The sequence below is a fragment of the Hemitrygon akajei genome, chromosome 12, assembly GCF_048418815.1.
Source record: "Hemitrygon akajei chromosome 12, sHemAka1.3, whole genome shotgun sequence".
NCBI lineage: Eukaryota > Metazoa > Chordata > Chondrichthyes > Myliobatiformes > Dasyatidae > Hemitrygon > Hemitrygon akajei.
Window position 1 is genome coordinate 27415152 of NC_133135.1, and position 25991 is coordinate 27441142.

Sequence of the window (25991 nt, forward strand, 5' to 3'; positions counted from 1 at the left end):
CAAAGTTTACAACTCTCTGCAGCTTCTTCCAATCCTGTGCATTTCCTCCTCCTCCCCCCCCCCCCCCCCCCCCCGCATACTACACAATGATGCAGCCACTTAGAATGCTCTACAAGGTACATCTGTAGATATTAGTGAGTGACTTTGGTGACATACTAGATACTTGTCAATATTCAGCACTGGAAAAGCAGAAAATTGTTGCAACAAAATATTACAGTAATAGCAGCTGATGCCTTTGGTTCCCAACATTAACTCTATTCTTTTATCATTGATGCTATCCTTTTCTCTGGCAACTTTGAGACTGAGTATTCAAAGTTCAAAGTAAAATTTGTTATCAGAGTGCATACATGTCACCACATACAACCCTGAGATTCTTTTTCTATGAGCATACTTAGCAAATCTATAGAACAGTAACTGTAGATTGTAAAAAAAATACAGATACAGTATAAATAAATAGCAATAAATAACGAGCATGAAATAACAATATAAAAGAGTCCTTAAATGGGTGTAGCTATTCCCTTTTTGTTCAAGAGCCTGATGGCTGAGGGATAGTAACTCTTCTTGAACCTAGTGGTGTGAGACCTTAGGCACTTCTACCTCCTACCTGATGACAGCATAAAAAGAGAATGGCCTGGGTGGTGAGGATTTTTGATGATAGATACTGCTTTTCTACTGTAACGTTTCATGTAGATGTGCTCAGTGGTTGGGAGGGTTTTACTGGCCCAAATCCATTACCTTTTGTAGGATTTTATAGGATTCACATTAGTGGTATAATTGATTTTGATAAAAACTTCGAATCATATGTGTATTCCACCTCTAAGCCAAAATACGGTCCATTTCTATGTTTGCCACATTTCAGGTACAACTGATATTCTCATCCAGGCCTTTTATTCTATCAGAATTAGACTTGCCAGTGCAATTCTGGCAGGACTTCTGTGTCCTACTCTCTATAAACTAAAGGTAATCCAAAATACTGTGTAGCCTATACCTGTACTTGCAGCACTCCAGGAACAACTCAATGTAGAAATTCTCATGCTTGGTTTCAGATTCATCTCGGTATTTTTGTCCAGCACAATAACATTTAGATATCTTGAGTCCTATGCTCCTTAAAATTCTCTCTCGGATCCTCATTTTTGTCATCTACCCTAGGTGACTCAGTTTCAATTTTTTTCTTATTATGCTCATGTGGACTAGATTGATCAGACTGTCACATTCATTGTGTTATGTACATGCAAATTGCTGTATCAGTAGTACAGTGGGATTTACGCCAATCTGAGAGGTGGAACTTCTATCTCTGAGCCAAGATTGAAAGTCATAATAATTGAATTAGGTTCACCATATGAGGGTACAGTGCATATAAAAAATATTCACTCCCCTTGGAAATTTTCATGTTTTATTGTTTTACAACATTGAATCACAGTGGATTTAATTTGGCTCTTTTGACACTGATCAACAGAAAAAGACTCTTTCGTGTCAAAAGTGAAAAATCTCTACAAAGTGATCTAAATTAATTACAAATATAAAATACAAAATAATTGATTGCATATGTATTCACCACCTTAATAATATGACACCAATTCATCACTGGTACAATCAATTGGTTTTAGAAGTCAAATACCGTAGATTCCGGATTTTAAGCCGCTACTTTTTTCCCACATTTTGATCAGCTTTGAACTCTGCGGCCTTTAATACGGAGCGGCTAATACATTATTTTTTTCATGCCACCAAAAACATTTTGCCTCGTAACAGTAGACCAATAAAATTGATGAGTAGTTCACAGAGGTCCAATGAAATTGTACGATAAATCAAGCGCACTTTCACAATTAAATTATTGTAAATCAGTCATTTGTACTCACCCTCATCAACATGGAAAACACTCGAAGAAAAGCATTGTGCTGCCTTTATGGCGGTTATTTAGTTTATAATATTTTCGCTTAGTAATTCATTTTCTAGTTAAAGTTAGAACTGTTTTAACTATATTTGTTTTCTGTACTACATGGCGGGATGCTATGACGTCACACCCGGTTTCGCCGCGTCTTGTGGGATACCGGTTTGCGATAAACGGGACGGCGGGGGGGAGCGGCGGAGCAGCTTTGGATCTGAGCGAATGCTGCTTTTAAGTTAAAGGCGATCAATAACTTTTCCTGGTAGGCTGCAGTATATATATTTTTTACCAGTCGTTAGGAGATATTGGAATGTTGTTCAGTAAAAAAGTATACGCAACGTATATTTAAAAGTAGCCGCGTTACAGGCACGGTTCGAAAAAAGCATTTGCAATATGTATTTGTTTATGTTACCATATGGATTTAATTAAAAGTTAAAAAATCCTCACGTGTAATATCTTTCTGTGTAAATATCTCATATTACAACGTGGGACACCTGCGGCCGAAAATCCGGTGCGGCCTGTACAAGTAAAAAATTGATTTTATTTCTCAAATTAGAGCCAGCGGCTTTTAATCAGGTGCGCTCTGTAGTCCGGAATCTACGGTAATTAGCTAAATGAATATCTGTTTTTGGATATGTGTGCAGACAATGTGTTTCAACTGATTATAGTAAAAATACACCTGTGTCTGGAAGGTCCTGTAGCTGGTGAGTCAGTATCCTCCAAAAATACCATGAAGACAGAAGAACACTCCAAGCAACTATGCGTAAAGGTTATTGAAAAGCACAAGTCAAGAGATGGATATAAGAAAATTTCCAAGTCACTGAATATCCCTTGGAGTACAGTTAAGTCAATCATCAAGAAATAGAAAGAATATGGCACAGTTGTAAATCAGCCTAGAGCAGGCCATTCTAAAAAAAAATTGAGTGACCATGCAAGAAGGGGACTAGTGAGGGAGGCCGCCAAAAGACCCATAACAACTCTAGAAGAGTTACAAACTTCAGTGGCTGAGATGGGAGAGACTGTGCTTACAACATCTGTTGCCCGGGTACTTCACCAGTGGCAACTTTATGTGAGAGTGGCAAAGAGAATGCCATTGTTGAAAAAAACTCACAGGAAATCTTGGCTAATGTTTTCCAGAAGACATGTGGGAGACTCTGAATTGAGCTGGAAGAAGGCTCTATGATCTGATGAAAACAAAATACAGCTTTTTGACCATTTGACTAAACGCTGTGTTTGACGTAAGCCAAACACTGCTCATCATCAGAAACACACATCTCTACTGTGAAGCATGGTGGTGGCTGTGTCATGCTGTGGGGATACTTCACTGGAGCAGGCCCTGGAAGGCTTATGAAAGTAGCGGAGAAAATGAATGCAGCAAGATGCAGGGAAATCCTGGGGGAAACATGATGTAGTCTGCAAAAGAACTATTACTTGGGAGAAGATTTGTTTTCCAGCATAGTTTAATTGAATTGAATTGACTTTATAACTTACATCCTTCATATACATGAGGAGTAAAAATATTTATGTTACGTCTCCATCTAAATGTACAATGTGCAATTATAGTAATTTATAATAACTATTATGTACAACAGGATAATCAATATAACATAGAAATGAAATTCCATCAGCATGAATTAAGCAGTCTGATGGCCTGATGGAAGAAGTTGTCCCAGAGCCTGTTGGTCCTGGCTTTTATGCTGCGGTGCTGTTTCCTGGATGGTAGCAGCTGGACCAGTTTGTGGTTGGGGTGACTTGGGTCTCCAATGATCCTTCAGGCCCTTTTTACACACCTTTCTTTGTAGATGTCCTGAATAGTGGGAAATTCACATCTACAGATGTGCTGGGCTGTCCACACCACTCTCTGCAAAGTTCTGCAATTGAGGGAAGTACAGTCTCCATACCAGGCAGTGATGCAGCCAGTCAGGATGCTCTCAATTGTGCCCCTATAGAAAGTTATTAGAATTTGGGGGCCCATACCAAACTTCCTCAACTGTCTGAAGTGAAAAAGGTGCTGTTGTGCCTTTATCACCACACAGCCGGTATGTACAGACCACGAGAGATCCTTGGTGATGTTTATGACAAGGAACTTAAAGCTGTTCACCCTCTCAATCCCAGATCCGTTGATGTCTAGGGGTTAGTCTGTCTCCATTCCTCATGTAATCCACAACCAGCTCATTTGTTTTTAAGCCAAAGCTACACAGGAATGGCTTAAAAACAATAAAGTTAATGTCCTGAGTTGGCCAAGTCAGAGTCCAGACCTCAATCTAATTGAGAATCTGTGGCTGGAATTGAACAGGGCTGTTCACTCATGATCCCTGTGCAATCTGACAGAGCTTGAGCAGTTTTGTAAAGAGGAATGAGGAAAAGTTGCAGTGTTCAGATGTACAAAGCTGATAGAAACCAATCCACACACTCAAGGCTGTAATTGCTGCCAAAGGTGCATCACCTAAATACTGACTTAAAAGGGGTGAGTAATTATGCAATCAATTATTTTGTGTTTAATAATTGTAATAAATTTAGACCAATCTATAGAAATTTGCTTTCACTTTGACATGAGAGTCTTTTCTGTTGATCAGTGTCAAAAAAGCCAAATTAAGTCCATTGTGATTCAATTATGTAAAACAATAAAACACAGAAAAATCTAAGGGGTTGAATACTTTTTATAGGCACTGGCCTATACATGGAGACTGCTATTCCTATTCATTTATATCCAGAAAGCTGTGGCTCCAGTGTTGCTCTTTAAGTCTGCATCTGTCCAATATAAATAGTAAAGCCTAAAGCATTGTATCTGATTGCAGTAAAACACAGTGGAACAATGTAAGCAGTTGAGAGATTACATATTGATACTGTTCATTTGCATCATCCTGCAGATTCGTGCTATTGCCTGGAATTTAAATGACAGTAAATTGGTTTCCTGCGGTATGGATGGTGCAGTATATGAATGGAATACACTGACTGGGAAGCGAGAATCTGAATGTGTACTGAAGACTTGCAGTTACACTGGCATTAGTATCTCACCTGATGGGAAATGCATATTTGCAGTAGGATCTGATCGAACTTTGAAAGAAATTGCTGACTCCCAGGTGTGTAGAATGAAGTGAAATGGAATTGCAGTTATATCATGTGGCTAATTGGCATTGAAAATCTGTTCTGTTCATAAATAAGTGAAATGTCGAAAATTTGGCCTAAATTCCCAGGAATATTGTTTAATATTTCTACATTAGTGCATAAAGCACTAAATTCTCCTTGCACTATTTTTGATGCACAAGTATGAATGGTGTAATAATGATTCATGCATTATAATTTGAGCATCACCAATGCAAGAAACATTATTTAAATTTTGATTCTGAAAAAGTAAGTACATGAGGTTCAAAGAAAGAATATTAATTATTAGAAGCAGTATATTAATTTCATATATCAGCAAGATCATATAGTTTACTCTTCTGTGTGAAGTTTTGTTGAATTGTGGAATATTCCTAAATGGTATACTTCAACACCAATATTAGCAATTCTCAACTTATTAAACAACTGAAATTAAGAGTTTTACTTTCTGGTTGATATTTTGTCCTTAATAGATTGGCATTGTTTCTATTTTTGGATCTCCCATAATCATTATCTTTTTTTTTGTTCCCACCCATCCAGATTATTCATGAATTTCCATCAAATGATGTTGCATATACCTCCATTGTTTTATCACGTTCTGGGCGGATGTTGTTTGTTGGCACTGCCAATGGAACAGTACGAAGTATGAAAGTCCCACTACCTATAAAGCAGGAATGGAATGAATATGAGGCACACAGTGGGCCAATTACTAAGGTGTAGTAGTGATTTTATGTATAAGCTATAATGCAACCAGCAATCTGGATATTATATTCTTAGTCTTACTCTTACTTTTAATGTATCTCAAATTCAAGTTCAAGTTTATGGTCATTTCAACCTTACACATGTATACTGCCAAATGAAACAATGTTCCTCCAGACCAATACATAAGTATTGTTGCTTATGTAAAGACTAGATTATCATTTCCTATTTATGATCAAATAATATTATTCCAATATGAGCAAAAGCAGATTCTGCTATATTTTGCAATTCCACTGTGGCTATGTAGAATAGAGCAAGTGTATTTTTTTCTGATGTATGTTAAGCTTCATGTTTTGTCCTGAAAATTCCTTCATGAAACAAGTGTCTTATAAGAACAGTTTTTGCAAAACTACACAATAATGTAAATATAGCATTAACAATGATTTTGCAGGTGATTAAAATGACCTGGCTCAATTTACAATCAATTGTCCTTGGACTTGATTGGCCATTTAATATCATTTTCAGCTGATGTACAGAAAAACCTTTAAAACAGCTTTATCAAAATGCTTTTGTTTTGCACATATGTAATTATTACAGTATACATACCCTGATTTTAATTCTGGTATATGTCACGTATTGCATTAAAATCACTCCATCAATTTTTACTTGCCTATTCATTTTTGTCTTCTTTCATTGCTAGCAACACACAGCAATCCAGAATCTGCATCTTCTTGTGTCAGTATTAATTGCCTTGTCATCAACCAGGAACCTAATTTCAAAATAGCTACCCTCACATGAACACACATCAGCTGAAATATAATGAGATCCACCGTTTCTCCATTTTTCCCCTAAATATTAACATTTTTTCTCAGCAAAGTGTGAAAAATGAATTAGTGCATTCTTTTCAAAATCCTTGGAAAACATCTTCTATAGCCAGTCCTTCTTCTCCCTGCAGATGGCCATTACTTATGACGACCAGTACTTGCTGACGGTTTCAGAAGATTCATGTCTTATGATCTGGAAGATTACTGATAAAGAGGGAAGGGTGCTGAAACAAGATAAGGAACTTGGTCATTCAGAAGAAATCCTGATCACAAAGTCAGATTTGCTAGAGAAGGTGATGTATTGGCTATAAATATTGATAAGGACTATAAATGCAAAAGCTATAAGGAATTATGTAAAATGAATTTAATTTTTAGATTTTATTCCCATGGTTTGCCACACAATTTTAAAACATTAACAGGAAAAAGGTAATGTTTATCCAAATAGTCATAAATTCATGCCAATGTTATCACGACACCAACCCTCCAACAAATAGCCAAACTTTACCAGTTCTAAAACCCTAACAAAACCTTCAAGATTTTTATTATACCCTGACTGATGTCTCAGATATCTGCCAGTGACCACCAGCTCCTCAGCTTCATGCAATGTCCCCGCTGACCTGGACCCAAACCTAGCCCTTTTCTCTTCTAGATTTTGGATCATATTTCATGAAAGTCTTCCAGCAAATTTTGCAAAGGCATGCACTTTGTAAAAAAAAATACAGAAGCAGCTGCTCTATACAATCATTTTTATGTCTTGTAGGTGCAGCCAATTGAATGTACAGTATTTTCAGGCATTGGAATACTGTTCTCAAAGTTCTCGACTTATTGACACCTTCAATACCAAGTTTATTATCCTAAGGGTTGTTAATTATATATTTTTGTTTGAAATTTACAACCAGATTCCAGGATTAATTGTTGCATTATTTTTGATTTTTAATTCAAATTGTTAATTACATTGTACCAAAAATATTTAAGACATCCAGCAAACTGTTTTGTCCTCTGTATCATAAACCACTTAAAATAACATTTATAATATAATAATAAACATAATTGTCCTTATAGTTTATCTTTTTCCATATCATACCTAAAAACTCATTCTCTCTGGCTCCTCATGAACACTACCTTCAATAATAATTTTAAGCCTAAACATACTGCCTATACTAGTGGAGGGCATCTAATTCATCCACATCCCCATGTGACATAAAAATTGTGATAAAACATCCCTGCTCCAGAATATGGCTTTTGAGAGCATGACAGCTTTGCTTAATAGTCAGTTAAAGCAACAATGTAAAGATTACACTTTAGCTAAACGTAGCTAATTTACACACTAGGCTTATTCTCCTCTAGGCACCAAACAGAAAGTCCAGGTGAGAGCAACAGAGAGGTAGTGCCCTCAATGTAAAGAACAGGGACAGCGTATCAAAGGAGACTGATGAGAAAAAATAAAAATGGAAGAGAAGAGAGATAAAAATCTGTAAAGACTAATGTAACAAGGATTTTAAAAAAGGAAATGATAGTCAATGACTGAGGAAACAAACATTTTAAAACAATGATTTTCTATCGACTAGTAAATATATCTTCCCATCTTGTTTTACCCTCTTTGTGCTATTTTGTGTGTGACCTGGCTATTCTATTTTATTCATTCTGCTAATTATTCAAGTTAGTGAATTTGCTGATGACACAAAGGCTAGGAGTGTTGTGGATAGCATGGAGAGCTGTCAGAGGTTACAGCAGGACATCGATAGGATGCAAAACTGGACTAAGCAGGGGCAGATGGAGTTCAACCCAGATAAGTCTGAAGTGGTTCATTTTGGTAGGTCAAATATGATGGCAGAATATAGTATTAATGGTAAGACTCTTGGCAGTGTGGAGGATCAGCGGAATCTTGGGGTCTGAGTCCATAGGACACTCAAAGCTGCTACACAGGTTGACTCTGCAGTTAAGAAGGCATTGGCCTTCAACAACCATGGGATTGAATTTAAGAGCAGAGAGGTAATGTTACAGCTATAGATAAACCTGGTCAGACCCCACTTGGAGTACTGTGCTCAGTTCTGGTCACCTCACTACAGGAAGGATGTGGAAACTATAGAAAGGGTGCAGAGGAGATTTACAAGAACGTTGCCTGGATTGGGGAGCATGCCTTACGAGAATAGGTTGAGTGAACTTGGCCTTTTCTCCTTGGAGTGATGGAGGATGAGAGGTGACCTGATAGAGGTGTATAAGATGATGAGAAGCATTGATCATGTGGATAGTCAGAGGTTTTTTCCTAGGGCTGAAATGGCTTACACAAGAGGACATAGTTTTAAGGTGCTTGGAAGAAGGTACAGAGGAGATGTCAGGGGTTAATTTTTTACGCATCGAGTAGTGAGTGCGTGGTATGGGCTGCTGGCAATGGTGATGGAGGCGGATACGATAGGGTCTTTTAAGAGACTCCTGGATAGGTACATGGAACTTGGAAAAATAAAGGGCTATGGGTGACCCTAGTTAATTTCTAAAGCAACTACATGTTCAGCACTGCACTGTGGGCCGAAGGGCCTGTATTGTGCTGTAGTTTTTCTATGTTTCTATGCTGATCATTCAGTATCATGTGAGTTAACTGCATAAACTTTCATTCTCATTCAGTCTTCATGTACAATGAAATTACCTGTAAGGCCATGAGAAAAGAACAACACTGTTGGCTGGTTTTCCATTGTATGATCTTAATAAACATCATTTTGTCTAAAACTTTTGCTTCCTATATCTAATCCTGCATTAAGCTCTATTTATTCATTGTCTATCCTCACTGAACTACAGAGCCTCCACATTCCCCAACATTTAAATATTAAAATTCTTCTTTTTATATTTAAATTCATATTTAAATTTCTATTGGCCTTTACCTCACCCCAAACATTCCAACTTTCAATTTTAAATGAGTTACACAAATGCACTAATGCACGGTTGAAAACCCATCAATGGAACTGGTAATTTAGTGTATGCATTTGTATTACTGGCAAATATACTCCAGGTTTAATCCCAGGCCCCTTGCTTGCAGGAGACAAGGCACAGGAAGAGAAAAAATGCAGAAAATTCATATTTCTGTTTGGTGTTGGTGTCACTGGTAGAATTTGTGATCAAGGTTAATTTGACAGCAGAAAATTATTTAATCTGTTTTAACAGAATCAATTAACAGTGGAGTTGAAAAGCCGTGTCGAGGAACTGAAGATGGAGAATGAATATCAACTCAGACTGAAGGACATGAATTATAATGATAAAATCAAAGAATTAACCGAGAAATTTATTCAGGAAATGGAAGTTCTGAAAACAAAAAATCAGGTAGGTAACAAAACAGGGAGCTAAAATCAAGGCCAGAAAACATCTTTGAAGAATATTTGTTGCTTAAATTCCTTTAATGCTTTAACTTTGATACTGGACACTTGTTTGGTTGAATAATATACATGAATATGGAATGATTATGGTAGATATTCCACCCTGTTTGATTAAGCGTAATATAGGAAGCAGAACACAATGCACACTCACAATCTCCCAGTGGCTACCCATTTGAATTCTCTCTTCCCATTCCCACACTGGCATATCTGTTTCTTCAACTGCCAGAGTGAGGCCAAACTCAGGTTGGAGGAGTAATATTTCATATTCCCTCTTGGTAGTCTCCAACTTGATGGCATGAACATTGGTTTTTCCAACTTCCTGTAACCACTGCTCACCGTACCCACCCCCTTCACTTTTACTGTTTCTCTCCACATTCTGTTGCACTCTCACCCCTTCTCTTTTCCTCCATGGGTCTCATGACTTGCCCGTTATTTCCATCTGGTTCCCCAGCTTTTTTCCCCTTATTCTATGGTCCACTGTCCTCTCCTATTAGATTACTTCTCCTTCAGCCCTCTATGTCTTCCACCTATCACTTCCCAGCTCTTCCTTTCCCACTCAACTTCTTCTCCTTCTTATTCTGGCTTCTGCCCCCTTTCTTTCCAGTTCTGAGAAGCAGATTTGGCCCAAATCATTGACTGTTTATTTCCTTCCATAGATACTGCCTGATTTTCTGAGTTTCTCCAGCAGTTTGTGGTTGTTGCTCATGACACATAGCTGACTCTCCATTGCACGTTCAGTGCAACGGATCAAGGTCACAATTTGATTTTACTGACTCTTCAACAAAATACATTAGAGAAGATATATACCACATGAGACCTGAGATATATTAACTGGTGGTTATTGAATCAATACCTCAAAATAATGAAATACTATGATTTGCTACAGGTTCTGAAGACTGACAAAGATAAGGTTGAGATAAAACATAAGGAGGATACAGTGATGGTCCTGGATAAACACTCCAAAGAAATTGAGGAGTTAGGTAAATTGCCGAGTGCATTTTTTAATCATAATGTCTTTAAAGCCAAACAGACTGCTAATTAATCAATCAGTAAATGGTAGACATATACTCAGTAGCTACATTATTAGGTACATCTGCTCGTTAATGCAAATGTCTCATCAGCCATTCATGTGGCAGCAACTCAATGCATTGTTAGTGATAATGATTTTTAGTGCCAGATGGGATGGTTTGAGTATTTCAGAGACTGCTGATCTCCTGGGATTTTCAAAACTACAGTGTCTAAAGTTTATAGACCAAAAAAAAACAAAAGACATCCAGTGAGCAGCAGTTCCGTGGGCAAAAACACCTTGTTAATAGAGAGATCAGAGCAGAATGACCAAATTAGTTCAAGCTGACAAGAAGGTAACAGTAACTTAAGTAACCATGCAGTACAACAGTGTTGTGCAGAAGAGCATCTCTGAATGGACAACACATCAAACCTTGAAGTGGATTGACTACAGCTGCAGAAGACCATGAACATACTCTGAGTGGCCACTTTATTGGGTACATGAGGTACCTAATAAAGTGGCTGCTGAATGCATACTGTAAATTGAAATGAAAAGTTGTTTCCTTAAGTCAATTAAGCTAATTATTTGAAGTGCACTTTTATAAAAATACATATTCAACAACAATAGCAAAAAGCAATGTTAGGACATTATTCTAATTTCTCCTCTTCTACTATTTACCATTATTCAAAGCTTCATTTATTTTCAAAATATACAACTCTGAAATTCTACAATATTCTGGGTAGTCATGACACTAAGAAAGAAAAAGAAAAGAAAGGCAGCATCACCCCCAAATCCCTCCTCCCAAACAAAAAAAGGACAAACAAAATGGAACAGGCCCATCGATGCCCCCCAAATCCCCCTCTTCCAACAAAAAAAAGATCAGGTGAAAAAACTCTAAATTATAAAATCTATAAGGCGGAAAAATAGAGTCTATAGTCCAGATCCAAAATGCAGAAAAAAACAAAATGCAAAAATACCTTCTGGCCCTGACACAGCAGCAGGCTCTCTGCTCTCCCCTCTCCAGTACAGAGCAACCCAATCAAAAGAAAGGTGGCTGGTGCTAACCCTCTGCACTTACTTCAATGCTTCAGTCTCCCTCCTCACTGTAATCGGCAAACAATAGGAGCTTTAATCGACAAAATGGAGCCAAACATCGGCTTTTGCCCTGTCCAGCACCCTGCCCGCAGATAAAATTCCCAATTTTATCTGCCACTTCTATCCAGCAGAGGGTATATACAGCTTTCCATTTTCATTAATCAGCCTTGGAATACTTTCTGACAGGGAAACATACATTCATAGATGAACTGCGAAAATCTCATACTGGTGGTCAGTTCTCTAATTTATCTTTATTTATTATTGATCTTGGAAGCTGTTCAAGCTGACAGCAGTTTACAAAGTTTTGGGACCCTCTGCTTACTGGTAGCCATTTCATGTTTGGTTGGTATAATATATAAGACCATAAGATATTGGAGCAGAATTAGGCCATTTGGCACATCAAGTCAGCTCTGCCATTTCATCATGGCTGATCCAATTTTCCTCCTAACCCTAATCTCCTGCCTTCTCCCCGAATCCCTTCATGCCCAGACCAATGAAGAATCTATCAACCTCAGCCTTAAAATACATACAGACTTGGCCTACACAGCTGCCTGTGGCAATGAATTCCATGGATTCACCACTCTTGTGTGCTTAGATGGCAAGAAAAAATACAAAGATTTATGAAAAGTATGCAACAGGCTTAATAGAACTTGTAAAGAAAAAGTATAGATTAATACCTTGGCCAGAAACTAAAATCTTGGTTAAACAAGTCATTCTGAAGCAATGAAAAACTCAAGGTGATGATCACTCGAATTGCCCTGTCCTATCTCATTGTGTTCTTTAATGTAATGCATATATTTAAGATGCCACAATCCATTCGAGGCTGAAATCAAGTTATCTATTGCATACATTTATAAACAAATTTAATTCCATGCATATTTCTAATTTTAGAAACAATGAACAATCAGAAATTAATGTTGGAATATGAAAAATACCAGGAGCTGCAAATCAAATCCCAACGAATGCAGGAAGATTATGAAAGACAGTTGAGTGAAATGGATGAGAGTAAGACCCAAGCATTAGAGGAGCTGACAGAGTACTATGAGACCAAACTACAGGAGAGGGGCACACTTATTACACAGGTAAAACAGAAGAACATGAAATAGGAATTAATTTTAATTAACCTCTTAGAAATTAAACATACACTTTCACAGCTTAATAAGTTTAATAATGCTTTGACTGTTGTACTAATCATTCCAATTTTAATTATCTTAGTTGCAGGATGACTCCAGGCAGCAAATTAAAGAGTCTGATGAAACAAAGAAACAAATAGAGGAGGATTGTGACCGAGAAATTCAGGACATTAAAATTAAATATGAACGGGATTTGAGAGATGAGAAGGAGGCAAATCTCCGACTGAAAGGAGAAACAGGAATCATGAGAAAAAAGGTACAGAAAGGTCCTTTTTCATAAAAACAATCTAGGTTACAAGATTGTCACTTCCAGATTTCCCCTAGGCAGGTGGAAGAAAATTTTGATCTGTGCGTCAGCAAATTATCTGAAAATGATGAGCATTGTGTCTTTTTCTCAACTAAAATCCTATTGTCTTATGTGGTACAATGATATTATTTTATATAATATTATCTTCTCAATAATATCACTAACAATCATTGAATAATTACCCAAGACAATTAGTTATCTTGAAAATTGCTTTGTGATATTAAGTTGATCATTCTCTGAGTGTGAAAGTCTAATGATTTTGGTCCATCCTTTCATCTCTTTCCAATGTTCCTCCTTATCACAGTTTACCAGCTTTCAAAAGGAAATTGAAGACAGACAGGGAGAAATTGAGAAACTGAAGGCAGAACATCTCAAGTTACATGGAGTCATCAAATCTCTAGAGAAAGATATCCAAGGATTGAAGAAAGAGATCTTAGAAAGGGATGAGACGATACAGGACAAGGTGAGGCAGCTGGGAAATAGCAAGGAAGGGAAAATGAATTTGTCTAAGTGGAAGAGAACCCAGTGGCAATTATAGCCAAAGCAAAGAACGGGATTATGCAAAGATGCACACGTGTATTATCATGTATAAAAATAATTAGTGATGTTAATCGTGTAGTGCAAGTTTTGAATCTAAATATTCTCATTCCTTTATAATAAGCTTTTCTTAATAGAAGAGGGAATATAGTGTAGGGAAGTGTATGGTTATGCACCTTGATAGAAGGAATAAAGGCGTTCAGAAGGAATAAAGAAGTTCAGAAATCAGAGGTACATAGGGATTTGGGAGTCCTAGTGTGGGATTCCTTAAAGGCTAACTTGCAGGTTGAGTCAATGATAAGGAAGGCAAATGCAATGATAAAACGAATTTCAAGAGGACGAGAGTATAAGAGCAAGGAAATAATGTTGAGGCTTTATGAGGCTTTGGTTAGACCGTACTTGAAGAATGGTGAGCAGTTTTGGACCTCTTGTCTCAGAAAAGATATGCTAGGATCCAAAGAATGTTCACAAGAATTCACAAGTGATGCCTTGCAGCGGACTGAAAAGCTTGAGAAAGAGGATGCGCTGGAGCTTTTAGAAAGCATTAAGTTGGATAAGTTGCCGGAACCAGATGAGATGTACCCCAGGCTACTGTGGGAGGCAAGGGAGGAGATTGCTGAGCCTCTGGCGATGATCCTTGAATCATCAATGGGGACAGGAGAGGTTCCAGAGGTTTGGAGGATGTTGTTCCATTATTCAAGAAAGGGAGTAGAGATAGCCCAGGAAATTATAGACCAGTGAGTCTTACTTCAGTCGTTGGTAAGTTGATGGAGAAGTTCCTGAGAGGCAGGATTTATGAACATTTAGAGAGGTATAATGTATATGATTAGGAATAGTCAATATGGCTTTGTCAAGGGAAGGTTGTGCCTTATGAGCCTGATTGAATTTTTTGAGGATGTGATTAAACACATTAATGAAGGAAGAGCAGTAGATGTAGTGTATATGGATTTCAGCAAGGCATTTGATAAGGTACCCCATGTAAGGCTTATTGAGAAAGTAAGGAGGCATGGGATCCAAGGGGACATTGCTTTGTGGATCCAGAACTGGCTTGCCCAAAGAAGGAAAAGAGTGGTTGTAGACAGGTCATATTCTGCCTGGAGTTCGGTGACCAGTGGTGTGCCTCAGGGATCTGTTCTGGGACCCTTACTATTCATGGTTTTTATAAATGACCTGGATGAGGAAGTGGAGAGGTGGGTTAGTAAGTTTGTTGACAACACAAAGGTTGGAGGTGTTGTTGATAGTGTGGAGGGCTGTCAGAGGTTACAGCAGGACATTGATAAGATGCAAAACTGGGCTGAGAAGTGGCAGATGGAGTTCAACCCAGATAAATGAAGTGGTTCATTTTGGTAGGTCAAATGTGATGGCAGAATATAGTATTAATGGTAAGACTCTTGGCAGTGTGGAGGATCAGAGGGATCTTGGGGTCCGAGACCATAGGACGCTCAAAGCAACTGCACAGGTTGACTCTGTTGTTAAGAAGGCATACGGTGTATTGACCTTCATCAATCGTAGAATTGAATTTAGGAGCCGAGAGGTAATGTTGCAGTTATATAAGACCCTGGTCAGACCCCACTTTGAGTACTGTGGTCAGTGGTTGCCTCACTACAGGAAGGATGTGGAAGCCATAGAAAGGGTACAGAGGAGATTTACAAGGATGTTGCCTGGATTGGGGAGCATGCCTTATGAAAACAGGTTGAGTGAACTCAGCCTTTTCTCTTTGGAGCGAAGGAGGATGAGAGGTGACCTGATAGAGGTTTATAAGATGATGAGAAGCATTGATCCTGTGGATAGTCAGAGGCTTTTTCCCCAAGGCTGAAATGATTGCCACAAGAGGACACAGGTTTACGGTGCTGGGGAGTAGGTACAGAGGAGATGTCAGGGGTAAGTTTTTTACGCAGAGAGTGGTGAGTGTGTGGAAGGGGCTGCCAGCAATGGTGGTGGAGGCAGATACGATAGGGTCTTTTAAGAGACTTTTGGTAGATACATGGAGTTTAGAAAAATAGAGGGCTATGGGTAAGACTTGTAATTTCTAAGGTAGAGAGATGTTCACCACAATTTTGTGGGCTGAAGGGCCTGTATTGCGCTGTAGGTTTTCGATGTTTCTCTGTTCTATCAGGATTATGTGGATGTTGAAAGGATGTTTTCTGTGTTGGGTGAGCCTAGAATCGCAAGCCACAGCCTTAGACTAGAGGGACATCCTTTTAGAACAGAGAACTTACTTTAGCCAGAGGATGGTGAATCCATGGAATACATTACCACAGATTGCTATGGAAGCCTGTTACTGAGTGTATTTATAGGGATAATAGCAGGAGAGGGATAATAAATCAGCCATAATGCAATGGCAGAGCAGTCTCGATGGACAGAATGGCCTAATTCCTCTCCTATGTCTTATTGTCTGATGGTCATTTGTTGTTACCAAAGTTAAATAATAATGTTCTATGCTTCTCTTTCCATAAACTTTAGTTCCTACAAAACATTTATCAAGATCAAAGCCAGTCCTGATAACACTTACTTTTGGAGCACCTTAGAAGCAACAATATTGGGTGATTCTCAGGCAGAATAATAAAGTGAGATGTTCCTCATCTTTATGTGAGCCCAGGTGGAATCCCATTCAAATATCAACATGCAGGAACCTGTTTAACTTCTGAGACCAAAAGTAATCAGCACCAAAACACTCATATCATTGAGTATTATACAAATATTGCTTTGGGAAGAAAATAAAAGTGCTGTGTTGTGCAGAATGGTGGCAAAGATTTGATGATCTTCAAATGATGTAATATCAATCATTGAATAAGACTAGCTATTTCAGCAAGGGTTACTGGAAACAGCACATTTTCACTTACCGCAAATCAGCATAGAACTAAGCATAGTCCAAAATAATGAATGTAAATTTTTTTGAACTATGTGACTTTCAGTGTCATTCCTGTGGAGGACCGAAGTTACCCTCTAAGTTCCACATAAGCAAGGAATGACAACTTCAATCTAACATTCTGATTTTCTACAGGAGAAGCGCATCTATGATCTCAAGAAGAAGAATCAAGAACTGGAGAAATTTAAATTTGTTCTTGATTACAAGATTAAGGAGTTAAAACAGCAGATTGAGCCACGAGAAAATGACATAAAAGAGATGAAAGAGCAAATTCAGCAAGTAAGTCTTCAGGGAACAAAAAAACAATAATCCTTAATCCTGATGAAGGGTTTCGGCCCAAAACGTTGTCACTACCTCCTCCCGTAGGTGCTGTCTGGCCTGCTGAGTTCTGCCAGCATTTTGTGTTTTTAATAATCCTTAAGCTGGACATCTATCACAAATTCCACCCCATCCAGACTCCTCACACTTTGGCTGGCCCAGATAAAACCAGCAGAATTAAAATTTCTGACAAATACAATCCTATTATTTTTTAACAATATGAACAATTTCTCAACACACCTGCATCTCAAGTTCGCACTATGTATGTGTCCATAATACAGCTCCAGTAGTAACTCTTGCCTTCCTGTGTCTAATTTCGACTCATATGACCTCATGAGGTACCCAAGAATGCCATCTCTAAGTACTGTTGTAATGTCCTCCCTTATCAAAAATAGTACACCCTCCTACGCTTACCAGTACCTCTGTTACACCTGTAGCATCTGTATCCTGGAATACTGAGCTACCATTTCTGCTCTCAACCATGCACCATTAGGCACATCTGTAAAGAGTGCTGCCACAAGAAAGTAGTGTCCATTATCAAGGCCATGCTCTCTTCTTACTGCTGACATCAGGAAGGATGTACAGGAGCCTTACCTCCCACACCACCAGGATCAGGAACAGCTATGGACCTACAGTCATCAGGCTTCTGAGCCAGCAAAGATAATGGCACTCACCTCATCTCTGAACGGATTTTATAATCTGTGGACTCACTTTAAAGGACTCTGCAGCTCATGTTTCTTAGTCTTATTTATTTATGCATTTATTTTATTTGCAATTGGTCTTCTTTTGCACATTGATTGTTTGTCAGTCACATTTGTGTGTAGCTTCTCATTAATTCTGTTGTATTTCAAAGTTCAGAAGTTCAAAATTCAAAGTAAATTTATTATCAAAGTATATATATGTCACCATACACAACCCTGAAATTCATTTTCTTGCGCACATACACAGTAAGTCCAAGAAACACAATAGAATCAATGAAGAACTGCATCCAACAGGAATGACAAACTATGTGCAACTGACAACAAACTGTGCAAATGCAAAAGTAGAAATAATAATAATAATAAATAAATAAACAATAAATATTGAGAGCATGAGATGAAGAGTCCTTGAATATGAGTCCATAGGTTGTTGGAACAGTTCAGTGATGGGGTGAGTGAAGTTAACCTTTCTGATTCAAAACCTAATTGTTGAGGGGTGTTAACTGTTCCTGAACCTGGTGGTGTGAGTCCTGAGGCTCCTATACCTTGGCAGCAGTGAGAAGAGAGCATGGCCTGGTTGGTAAGGGCCCTTGATGATGGATACTGCTTTCCTACGACAGTGCTCCGGGTAGATGTACTTAATGGTGGGTGTGTAGATCTTTACCTGTGATGGACTGACTCTACTTTTGTAGAATTTTCTGTTCAAGGGTGTTGGTGTTTCTATACCAGGCCATGATGCAACCAGTGATCCACCACACATCTGTAGAAATTTATAAGTTTTAGATGTCATGCTGAATCTTCATAAACTTTAAAGGAAGTAGAGGCTCTGTCATGCTTTCTTCATAATTGCACTTATGTGTTGGTCCAGGATGAGTAATTCACTGATGGGGTAGAACTGAAGGCACACACTCAGCGATTCAGGAACAGCTCCTTCCCCCCTACCATCCAATTCCTAAATGGACATTGATCCCATGAACACTACCTCACTTTTTAAATATATATTATTTCTGTTTCTATTCATTATACATATATTGTAATTGCTTTACTTATTTATTTTTCATTCTTAATTTGTTTTTTACTTTTTTTTCTTCTATATTATGTATAACATTGAACTACTACTGCTGTTAACACATTTCATGACACATGCTGGTGATAATAAAACCTGATTCTGACTCTTTAAGTTCTTTAGGTCCAGTAGGGTCTTGTGATCATAAAAAATGTTTTAAAAAGACAATAACACCTTTGACTGACCCTGTAGAAACCACTCTGTCCAAACATGCCACCATCTTACTGGATGACCAACTTACCATCTACCCAGAGTAATAATCTCTGGATTGCTGCCAGTGTCATGCACCAGTGATGGTAAGAACAGGATTATTTGGCAGATGAATGCATGGCTGAGGAATTTGGTGCAGGGGTCAATGTTTAATATTTCTAGATTATTGGGATCTCTTCTAGGAAAGGTATGACCTGTACAAAAAGGACAAGTACATGAACCCAAAGGGGATAAATATCCTTGCGGGCATGTTTACTAGAGCTGATGGGGAAGGTTTAAACTAATTTGGCAGGAGGATGTGAACCGGAATGATAGGGCTGAGACAGGGACAGTTGGTATACAAGTAGATGCAATGTGTCGTGAGACTATGAGGAAAGACAGGCAGATGATACCCCAATATGTGCAGTCAGTGGAACAAGTTGAAATGTAACATGGAGACATAATTGAAAAGGATAGTGAACACAGGACTGACAATATTATATTTGAGTGCATTGGGCATATGAAATAAGGTAGGTGATCTTGTAGCGCAGTTAGAGATTGACAGGGACAATCTTGTAGCATCACTGAGCCCTGGCTGAAAGAAGATATTAGTTGAGAGCTTAACATCCAAGGATACATATTGTATTGAAAGGACAGGCAGGTAGGTGTATAGGATGGGGTGGTTCTATTGGTAAAAAATGAAAACAAATCCTTAGAAAGAAGTGAGATCGGATCAGTAGATGTAGAATCCTTGTAGGTAAAGTTAAGAAACTGCTAGGTTAAAAAGACCCTGATGGGTGTTATGTACAAGCCTCCAAACAGCAACCAGGATATGGGCTACAAATTACAACAGGAGATAGAAAAGGCATGAATAAAGGGCAATGTTATGATAGTGATGGGGGATTTCAATATGTAGCTAGACTGGGAATATCATGTTGGTGCTGGATCCCAAGACAGGGAATTTGTAGAATGCCTATGAGATGGATTTTTAGATTAGCTTGTGGTTGAGCCCAGAGAAAAGGCAATTCTGGATTGGGTGTTATGTAATGAACCAAATTTGATTAGTGTGCTTAAGGTGAAGGAATTCTTAGGAGGCAATGATCATAATATGATAGAATTCACCCTGCAGTTTGAGAGGGAGAAGCTAAAGTCAGATTTATCAGTCTTATAGTGGAGTAGAGTAAATTGCAGAATGATTGGCACTATCAAGGATCACGACACACAACAGAACAGCAAGATTGGAGTTTCTGGGGTCGATTTGGAAGGCGCAAGATAGATGCATCCCAAAAGTGATTAAGTATTCTACAAGGAGGATGAAGCAACCATGGGTGATAATGGAAGTCAAAAAGTGTAAAAGGAAAAGAGAAGGCATATAATATAGCAAAATTAGTGCAAAGTTAGAGAATTGGGAAGCTTTTAAAAACCAGCAGAAGACAACTAAAAAGCCATAAGGAGAGAAAATTTGACAATGAAGATAAGCTAGCCAATAATATAAAAAAGGATATTGGACCACTGGAAAATAACTCTGGAGAAGCAGTAATGGGGGGCAGGGGGCAAAGAAATGGCTGATGAACTTAATAAGTATTTTGCATCAGTTTACACTGTGGAAGACACCAGCAGTAGGCCAGAAATTCAAGAGTGTCAGGGGCAGAAGTGAGTGTAGTTGCCATGACTAAGGAGAAGGTACTTTGGAAACTGAAGGTACTGTAATTAAGACTCCTGGACTAGATAGACTACACCCTAGTGCTCTGAAATAGGTAGCTGAAGAGATTGTGGAGACATTAGTAATAATCTTTCAAGAATCACTAAATTATGGAATGGTTCAGGAGGACTGGATGTATTTGGATGTACATGACAAAATAGGCCAAAGTCAGCATAGTTTCTTTAAGGGGAAATCTTGCCTGACAAATATGTTGGAATTCTTTGAGGAACTAACAGACTACATAGACAAAGGAGAGTCAGTGGAAGTTGTTTACTTACATTTTCAGAAGGCCTTTGACAAGGTCCTGCTCATGAAGCTGCTTTACAAGGTAAGAGCCAATGGTGTTACAGGAAAGGTACAAGCACAGACAGAAGATTGGCTGTTTCGCAGGAGGCAAAGAGTGGGAATAAACGGGGCCTTTTCTGCCAGTGACTAGTGGTGTTCTGCAAGGATTGTTGTTGAGATCGCTTCTTTTTACGTTATATGCCAATGATCTGGATGTTGGAATTGATGGCTTTATGGCCAAGTTTGCAAATGATATGAAAATAGATGGAGGTACAGGTGGTCTGCAAAAAGACTTGAGCGGATTGAGAAAATGGGCAAAGAAGTGGCAGATTGAATACAGTGTAGGGAAGTATATGGCCATGCACTTCGATAGAAGGAATAAAGGTGTAGACTGTTTTCTAAATGGAGAAAAAAAATTGAAAATCAGAGATGCAAAGGGATTTGGGAGTCCTTGTGCAGGATTTCCTAACAGTTAACCTGCAGGTTGAGTTGGTGGTAAGGAAGGCAAATACAATGTTGGCATTCATTTTGAGAGGACTAGAATATAAGATCAAGGATGTAATGTTCAGCTTTTTAAGGCAATGTTCAGACTGTTCTTGGAATTTTAGGCCCCATATCTAAAAGATGTGCTAACATTGGAGAGGGTACAGAGGAGGTTCACGAGAATGATTCCAGGAATGAATAGGTTAACATATGAGGAGCGTTCGATGACTCTGGACCCATGTGCACTGTAGTTTATAAGAATGAGGGGGATATTATTGAAACCTATTGAATATTGAAAGGCCTGGATAAAGTGGATGGGGGGAGGATTTTTCTTATGGTGGGTAAGTCTAGAACCAGAGGGCACAGCCTCGGGATAGAGTGATGTCCATTTAGAATACAGATAAGGAGGAATTTCTTTCACCTGAGGTGTAGTGAATCTGTGGAAATCATTGCCATAGACATCTATGGAGCCCAAGTTATTGAATATATGTAAAGCTGATTGACCAGGATGTCAAAAACGACAGGGAGAAGGCAGAAGAATGGGATTAAGAGGGATAATAAATCAGCCATGATGGAATGGGTCCAGTTCAGCTCTTTTATCTTATGGTCTTACTTGCTGCTGCTTAGAGTCCCACAGCTCACTGCCCCATCCTCCACAAATATAGTTTAAACTCGCCTATGCAGTGCTAGCAAATTACCTGCAAGGATATCGGTCTATGTCTGCTTCAAGTAAACCCTGTTCAATGTGTACAGGTCCCCTCTATCCCAGAGAGATTCCAATGGTTCACGAATCTAAATGCTTGCCTCCTCCGTACCTGTAAGACCCTTGAATTAAATGATTAGTGTATCTGTCTTTTGATGATGTTTGTTGAAGGAGAAATGCTACTTGAGATAAGTCTCTGCTCTTGTAATAGTGCCTGTAAGATTTTTCTGATCGTTCCCCTGAACAGGGTAGAAAGACAGTAGCTAGGCCAGTGTATCACTCTCCTTGCATGGCAGTCTCAGCTTTCTTTACATGCTCAGGTTTAGAATTGATAAATGAATCCACAAATCTTCAGAGTCAGAGGCAAGAGTGAATCAAGCTGATGTCTATGAACAGAAAAATCTTGTATATTTCTTTCTGACATTGGAACATGATTAACAAGGTTAACTTTGAGAACGAAAACGTGCTCCCTCTCATGAACTATATGCTTAACCATCAAGCATGGTAGGGTGATTCTTACACCACATTGTTCACCACTCAAAGTATATTATTGAATAATAAATTGCATATCAGAATTCATGTAAGCATGCTTTCATGGTCTAGTGCAAAGATAAAATCGTTTTTGCTCCATTTATTTTTGGTATGTACTTAAGTACAAAGTGCACTGAATAAATTTTGTGGTCTCATGATACTGCTACTGTATTCTTGATAAGTGAGCACTACTTGTTCAGAAAGAGTCTAAATGTATTAGAAACCCAGTCAAACACTTCATTCTCTTTCACTATGCAATTAAATAATGGAAACTCAGTGTCACGATTACATTTACTTGTCATGCCACATTCTCAGAAAATGTATTGATCACTAACTTCAACATTTTTAGACTGCTCTGTTGCTCTGACTTTTACTGTACATTAGAAATGGTATTTCATTTCAACTATGTTGAGTCCTTCTATTGCTTTAAAGTCGTAGATTTGGTCATTCACTCAATATTTTAAGTATTTGGGTTGTTGCAGAACTTGTCATTTTAAAATTATATGAAAGAGTTCCACTGCTTTATTCACCCATGGTCCCACGCCCACAGTTCTGTAATTCACAACCTTTTATGTACATTTTCAAAGCTGATTAAAGGTCATAGAGTTATTCAGCATGGAAACAGGCCTTCAGCCTAAACTATCTATGTTGCCTAAAGCTCTCCTATCTATGTATTTATCTTAATGTCTTTCAACTAGCTGCATCCCTGCTCTTATACTTTGTGTCTTAATAAAATAAACCTGCTTTTATTCCTCTGACAAACAAGAGAAAACTGCAGATGCGGGAAATCCGAGCAACACACACAAATGCTGGAAGAATTCAACAGGCCAGGCAGCATCTATGGAAAAAAGTACAGTCGATGTTTCGGGCTGAGACACTGCCCCAGGACTGGAGGAAAACGATGAGGAGTTGATTTAAAAGGTGGGGGAGGGCAGGGAGAGAGAAGCACAAGGTGATGGGTGAAACCAGAGGGGGAGAGATGAAGTGAAAAGCTGGGAAGCTGATTGGTGAAAGAGATACAGGGCTAGAGAAGAGGGAGTCTGAAATGAGAGGACAAGAAGAAAGAAAAGGGGGGAGGAGCACCAGAGGGAGGCAGTAGGCAAGCAAAGAGATTAGGTGAGAGAATGGTGAAGGGGCTGGGGGGCATTACCAACATTTCAAGAAATCGATATTCATGCCTTCAGGTTGGAGGCTACCCACACAGAACATAAGGTGTTATTTTTTTTCCTTCCAATCTGAATGTGGCCTCATCGCAACAGTAGAGGAGGCCATGGATTGACAAATCGGAATGGCAATGGGAGGTGGAATTAAAATGGGTGGCCACTGGAAGATCCTGCTTCTTCTGGCAGGCAGAGCGTAGATGCTTGGCAAAGCAATTTCCCAATCTATGTCACGTCTCACCAATATACAGGAAGCCACACTGGGAGCACCAGACACAGTATTTGACCCCAACAGACTCACAGGTGAAGTGTCACCTCCTTTGAAACTACTTAACTATTTTATTGAAGTGACCCATTTCCAGGGGTGAGTATAACTTAATCAAAAGGTTAGATATCAACTGTGAAGAGAGAAACACAGTTAACATTTCAGCCAGTTACCTAAAATATTTTACTGATACTGATTTTATTACAACATGGCTTCAGTCATTATCTTGCAGGTATGCCTTCACAAGATCACAAGACAAAGGAGCAGAAGTAGGCCGTTCAGCCCGTCGAGTCTGCTCCGCCACTCCACCATGAGCTAAACTATTCTCCTGTCTAGTTCCAACTTCCGGCTTTTTTCCCATATCCCTTGATACCCTGACTAATTAGATACCTGTCAATCTCCTCCTTAAACACCCTCAATGATTGGGCCTCCACAGCTGTATGTGGCAACGAATTCCATAAATCCACGACCCTCTGGCTAAAAAAATTTCTCCTCATCTCTGTTTTAAATGGGTACCCTCTAACGAAGGGTCTCGGCCCGAAACGTTGACAATGCTTCTTCCTATAGATGCTGCCTGGCCTGTTGCATTCCACCAGCATTTTGTGTGTGTTGCTTAGATCTACCCACCAGTGTTTGCTGACTTCAGTTTAGTTTGATATGAGATTAGATACTTTTAGATTCAGTATTCAATCCTCTTCCTAATGATAGTTTCCAAACTCTTCCCTACAGCTGACACTAAACTATCAGATCTGTACTTTCTTAGTGTCTTCCCATTACAGTTTTAAAAAAGATGAGACTTGAAGTTCTCTATCCAATGATATAATGTTCCAATTTTTGGCACATTATCAATATAAAATATTGTTTTCTAAGCAGAAGCATAATGTAAGGTTGATATTTAAAGTATCAAATTAACTAAACAAAAGAATAGTTTTGTAGTTAATCATCTCTTACAGTTTTCAGGCAGGAAGACCTGAGATTTCTAACAATATTTTTTCTGGTATCTTTACAGATGGAAAATGAGTTGGAATTATTCCATAAGCAAAATACACAACTGGAACTTAATATTGGAGAGCTCAAACAGAAACTGAAAGCAACAGAAGCAGAGATGCGTAAAGAAATGGAGAAGGTTTGAGTAGATTTAACCATGTATGCATTTACATGCTGACATACACAGACATATAAGCTTTCTCATTTAGTATTGTGTTAAATATATAATCAAAATGACCTTTCAACAAACATTTTGGTAGGTAATTCTCCAAATTCATGCAAAAATTACTTAGACTATAAAAACCTTATCTATTTAAAATTTAAAATAAACTATGCTGTTGTGATATTGATGGGTTTCGCCTCAAACAGTATTACTTGAAATGGAAGAAGACAAATGAAGTTTTAATTGGTCATTCATACCAACTTTTTTTGTTGATTTAATTCTGAACTGAACAGGCTTTAAGGAAAACTGTCCTCAGCAGATTTTTACCAATCTAACAGAATAGGGACAGGACTTGGCTATTTCATCCTTCAGCTGTGTTCTGCCATTCTATTAGATTATATTGATATGTACCTTAACTGTTTAATGTTCATTCTCTTTAACGATCACCCCTGTAGTTATTACCAGAATATACACCAGTATCAGAACCTAGAACCAGATGTCCATGAATTGGAGAAGTGCTCTTGCCTAATGAAATTATTTATGATTTGTGTCCTATTCCACAGATTTATTCAGCATTTTACATTTCACAGTTCAATGTCACACCAATGAAATACTCCCG

General features: G+C 38.4%; 1 protein-coding gene across 1 annotated transcript in view; it reads left to right on the plus strand.

Moving 5' to 3' along the window:
* Positions 1-25991, plus strand: part of cfap57 (cilia and flagella associated protein 57) — a 75044-nt gene that overhangs the window by 31048 nt on the left and 18005 nt on the right. Inside the window, exons 9-18 of the mRNA XM_073062762.1 lie at positions 4756-4968; positions 5528-5701; positions 6642-6803; positions 9667-9822; positions 10762-10855; positions 12868-13058; positions 13192-13365; positions 13721-13879; positions 16958-17101; positions 25232-25348. Of these exons, the coding sequence (XP_072918863.1) occupies positions 4756-4968; positions 5528-5701; positions 6642-6803; positions 9667-9822; positions 10762-10855; positions 12868-13058; positions 13192-13365; positions 13721-13879; positions 16958-17101; positions 25232-25348 (1584 nt within the window). The remainder of the gene's footprint in view (positions 1-4755; positions 4969-5527; positions 5702-6641; positions 6804-9666; positions 9823-10761; positions 10856-12867; positions 13059-13191; positions 13366-13720; positions 13880-16957; positions 17102-25231; positions 25349-25991) is intronic.